Here is a 5,482-nt window from a genome sequence, read left to right on the forward strand (position 1 = left end):
AATGAGTTCAACCGACAACAGTCATCCATCAATCAGTTCAACCTACAACAGTCAACCATCAATCAGTACGACCTAGAACACCAAAGTAACAATCAGTTCAACCTACACCACCCATACACTGATCAGTACAACCAACCACATCCATACACAAATAATTCGAACCTACAAAATCAATCTGTAAATCAAATCAACTTACAAACTCACACCACAGATGAAATCAACCAACAAATACAATACACCAATTTGTTGAATGATAAACAACCACCGTTTGAAGGTAACGAAGATCATTACATGGTTGACCTACCTACATCTGATCAAAGCGGATCTGAGCATGATGATATGGAAAATGTGAATCCAATCAAACCAACAAAACACCCTTTTTCTAACTACATAGTTGATGAGGATGATGTTCCTGATAGTGATGATGAATACGAAGATGAATACATCGACCAAACACAAACTTATGACCAGCCAATTAAGTATAATCCCCAACCAGATGATATATTTTGGAACATGCCACCGTTACTGTCGAACACCCAACCCGAAATGAAACCTAGATCAATGACAATATATGAAACCTCAGATCTAGTTAAATTGAATCAGACTTTCGAAAACAAGGAAGATTTTCTTATGCAATTACGTACAAAGTGTGTTACTGAAGGGTTCCAGATAAAACCAAAGTACTCAGACAAGTCAAGGTATACAGCTACATGCATATCACCAAATTGTTCATGGAAAATTACTGCTAGGTGTATACAAGATAGCAACAACTTTCAAGTACAGAAGTTGAATGATCTACACACGTGCTCAAATACCCAAATTCTTCCGAACAATAAGCATGCCACCAAGAAGGTCCTAGGTAATATACTGAAAGAGGTGATGAAACAAGAAGGTCGTGTCTATCGACCGAATGATATAAGGACTGATATTTCGGCGCGATTTAAAATAAGTCTATCATACCACCAAGCATGGAAAGCCAAATGTTACGCAATTGAGATGTTGAGGGGTAGTCTTGAAGATTCCTTTCAAATACTACCTAATTATCTATATAATCTTAGATTGTCTAACCCAGGTAGTGTAACCAACATTCGAACGGACAACAAAGGCAGATTTGTTATGAGTTACATGTCCATTGGTGCAGCGGTATGTTTAATGCTTTCTTTATTTACTTATTAATTCAACTCGTATTTAAAAATAATGTTTCAATACTTTAATATGCAGACACGTTCGTTTGTTAACTATGCACGACCAGTAATCATAGTCGATGGGGCTCATTTAAAAAGTCGTTACTTGGGGACTAACTTGATTGCTGTCGCTATAGATGCTAACAATGGAATCCTTCCATTAGCCTACGGTATTGGAGCAGGAGAGACCACCGATCATTGGACATGGTGTTTTGGTAATCTAAGAGACTCTCTACAGTCTTCGGGGTGTTGTATTGTTAATCTTACCATTATATCTGACAGGGCACCTGCAATAGCTGCTGGCATATCAAACGTATTTCCAGAAGTATTTCATGCACTATGTGCTAGATATTTGTTGGGAAACCTCAAAAGTGTGTCTAAAAGGGTTAAAAGTTACGAGTGGCACTACTGGAAAATGTGCAAAGCGTATAGAAAATCTGATTTTGATCACCACTATGGTATACTAGCACGACGTATCCCAGACAGTGCACGTACACTCACTACTGTTGGGTTCAACAGATGGTCTAGACATCATGCAGATCGTGTTCGGTATGCTTACCTAACTTCTAATAGTGCAGAGTCAATGAACGCACTGTCAGTTCATGCGAGGAAACTCCCGATTACAATGCTTCTTGAATTCTTTAGAGCTTCAGTTCAACAATGGTTTTGGGAACACCGAAACACTGCCGATGGTTTAACAACCCCTGTCACACCATATGCAGAGCGTAAGCTTGGTAAAAGAAATCGTAAGTCTATTAGTTGGACTGTCAAACCGATATCACAAGTTAAGTTTGAGGTATTGGATATGAAAAAGGCGGTAAAGTCAATCTACAAGATAAAACTTGCACATGTAAACAATGGCAGTTTTTCGGTATACCCTGTGGACATGTAATGGCAGTAGCAAGGTATTTTGTCCTACGTAACGTTACTACACACGTTCAGAAGTATTTCCACACTGAAACGTACAAGTCGGCATACATGGAAGATATTAACCCGCTAGATCATATTTCTGAATGGATAGATCCAGGAAACCTACAAACCGTCCTACCGCCATTGGTTACAAAGCTACAATCGGGTAGACCGAAGAGTACTGCTCGTATAGTCCCAAGGAGAGGACAAAGACAATTTCAAATCTAAAAGAAAATGCAGTCGTTGCTTGGAATATGGACATACTAGATCAACTTACACCGCACATTATGATCTTTCTGAAGGTAAACAAAAGTCTAAGTGTAACTCAAAAACAAAGGTAAAGCCGAAGGGGTTGGTAAAGGGCAAGGGTAAAGGAAAACGTGAAGACTCATGCTCAACATAATTTGGCTCCACTTACAATTTGAGTGATGATTAGCTTCTTCTTTGTGTTTTAAATGTGTTTAACTGCCATGGATGATAGGTATGTGTGTTCGTATGTTTTCTAGCCGTTTAACTGTCGTGTATGTGTTGTGTCTGTAACTTGTGTTATTTGTTGTGTAATCAATAAATGTAGTATGAGATAATATATAATATTTGTTGTTCAAATTAAAGTTTATTTCACTAAATTGGATGGCAGACTACATTGGGACTCATGATGGTCGAATAGGGTTAGTCGACCCACTAATCGGACGCCTACAACGCAAGGATGGTCGAATAGGGTTAGTCGACCCACTTATGGCTAACAAGTCGGTCGACCTTGCAGTCGACCACATCATTGAAGTAGTCGACCAACATCAATGAAGCATGTTGGTCGACTACCTTGAAAACTATAATGGTCGATCGGGTATAGGGGTAGTCGACCCAATGGGTGGTCGACTTAATGGTGTAAATAGACAATTTTTTTTCCCGAAAGTGTATTTTGGAAGAAAAGTTTTTAAAAAAGTGTATTTGGGAGAATTTCCCTATAAATATATATATATATTTCTCTACATATCTAAAAGACAAAGGCTTTATGAATAGTTTTTCCCATGCTTTAATCATTTATACGTTGTGCAAAAAGGTTGTACCCACAATGACACCACACTAAACATTGAGAACCATTATAAACTTTAGGGCGCCAAATGTAAATTCCTAGGATAAAAAATGTAAACTCCATAGGGGTCTAAAGTTAAAGTTCAGAGGCCAAATCGTAACTTCTTTATTTTCTATAAAACTCCCCAACAAATCCACCTAAATTTTTAACCGCCTTTAAATTTTCGTACGACTTGGGATTGGTTTAACCGACATAACCGTTAAACACGAAATAATTTTACGAACCAAACACAACAAATTATATCCGAAACGAAGTCCCGACGCGGAGCGAGGGCTCCTCCACTAGTTATATACTATACAGTATAATAAAAGTGATGGGATTTTGTGTCGTCTCGGTACAAAAAATTGTCTTCTAACACCATGTGTTCAAACTGCAATTTTCGCTTATTACCCCTTAACTATGTTCAATCGTTAAATTCTACAGGGGCTAAAACTATAAATTTCAGGAGTATAAAACGTAACTTTAATATTAAATCCATAAATACCCCACAAAACCACCACGATTTTCAACCGGCCTTATCTTCATGTTCGTCGGGCGTTACCGTCCATCAACACCACCATTAAACTCAAAAAAATTTTACGAACAAAATGAAACTAGCTGCGTTGAGAACAGACACTTTAAAAAAAAACCTAAACACAACGACATACGAAACGGGGCTTACAACATGACCCGTTTTTCCGTCTGTAAACATATAACTCTACGTTAAATATGAATATTCAAGTCGAAAAATCCCGCCGCAACGCGCGACAGTCCGGTACTAGTTATTAATTATAGAAGAATAAAACACAAAGCCATCGAGAAGTTGGAAAAAGCAACCACAAAATGAAGTTTGGTGACTCATATGTGTTTTTATTGAGTATAAGCATTTAACGTTTAACATAGTGACAAACTTTTACTATCATGGTTAAGAAAACGTGATATATAGTGTGAACACATGGATTTGCATTACATTTATAATTATAAAAATCTCTTTTATCTTTAATTAGAGAACTAAAATGATGTCAACAAAATTTAAAAAAGTGTACATGGCATAATTAGAGCCATTGGATTAGTTTAAGCCTTTTAATCTCCACCTTTTAAAATACTATTGTCGTCATTTAGGATTCTAATAGGCAGTTAGGCCTCCTAATTACCCTCATACCCTTTCTAATACGAAATAAAAAAGAAAACCGTTCCAAAACTAGGAAACACGTCGCCTTGCAAAACACCCTCTCTCTAAGAACCTCTAAACAAAGGCAGTATTAATCTTCAAAAATCAAAATCAGGCCTCCAAAATCAGGGTTCATCAGTTGAGTGATACGTAATTGATACGTATTTTTGGCAAGGGTTCCACAGTAGTATTTGATACGTATTAGAAACCATGACGAAGCTTTCCAACATCAAATTAGGGTTCTTGAGACGTATTTGATTCGATTTGGAATTGATACACATATCAACAGTTCAATCTATTGTGAGGTTGCTACGTGATGAACAACTGTTATTTGCATATTACAAATATCGTTTATTAATCTTTTCTTTTGGTGGAATCCGAATTGAATATGTCTATCAATTCCAAAATCGGGTACGCAAGGTTTGTTTCATCTTCTTCGAATTCACGTTACTTTATTAATCTTTTTTTATGTGTTTCTTTTATAAATTCATCCAAAATCGATGAATCTAACGACGATGTGAGCGGAAGGAACACGCAGGTTTGTTTCACATTCTTCTTTGTTAATCTATTTTTCATAAAGTAACGTGAATTCTTGTCACATAACATCTGATTATGTGTTAATACGTGATCTCGAATTTCCAGACACTTCAAAAATCTCTGTTACTCAGGATTTTACATGCGGTGGAGTAAGGTGTATGTTCAAATCGTATTCTTTAAATAAAGTATGAATCTAATTTTCAAACATTCTTAGTAAATGGGTTAAGATTGAAAGATTGTAGCCAACATGAGTTCTGATTTAAAGTTTTTATTTAGTTCTTTTATGCTTTTAATTTGTAAACATTGTAAATCTTATGACTATTTTTTTGTTATGTTTTTTCACAGATCTGGATATGTTAAAGTTAACGGTGGAAGCTATCCGACCTGCTTACGATCATCTTAATCTTTTCCTGTGGTATACTTTTATTTTTTCCTTCGTTAGTTTTTTGTTAATTTATTTGAAATCCGGTTTATAATACTAATATTTTATATTTATATTTATATTCTAATAAAACTGTTGGGAAATACAAAAACAGTTAAGTTAAATAACCGTCTTGGGATGAGCTGTGTTTTTAGGATTATCCAGTTTTAATTTAACTGGTATTGGGA

At 36.1% G+C, this 5,482-nt stretch overlaps 1 protein-coding gene across 1 annotated transcript; it reads left to right on the forward strand.

Annotated features, from left to right (window-relative positions):
* Positions 1–291: 291 nt before the first annotated feature.
* Positions 292–2,076, forward strand: LOC139850137 (uncharacterized). Its single transcript, XM_071839726.1, has 2 exons — positions 292–1,143; positions 1,222–2,076. Exons 1-2 carry the CDS (start codon positions 292–294, stop codon positions 2,074–2,076), a joined length of 1,707 nt encoding a protein of 568 aa, XP_071695827.1.
* The last annotated feature ends 3,406 nt before the right edge of the window (positions 2,077–5,482 follow it).

Source organism: Rutidosis leptorrhynchoides, chromosome 5 (assembly GCF_046630445.1).
Source record: "Rutidosis leptorrhynchoides isolate AG116_Rl617_1_P2 chromosome 5, CSIRO_AGI_Rlap_v1, whole genome shotgun sequence".
NCBI classification, from domain to species: domain Eukaryota; kingdom Viridiplantae; phylum Streptophyta; class Magnoliopsida; order Asterales; family Asteraceae; genus Rutidosis; species Rutidosis leptorrhynchoides.

Bases quoted from the DNA above. Each gene is read 5' to 3' on its own strand.
- LOC139850137 (XM_071839726.1), top strand. From the start codon at position 292: ATGGTTGACCTACCTACATCTGATCAAAGCGGATCTGAGCATGATGAT. The intron at 1,144-1,221 runs GTATGTTTAATG...TTTAATATGCAG, and splicing joins ACATGTCCATTGGTGCAGCG to ACACGTTCGTTTGTTAACTA.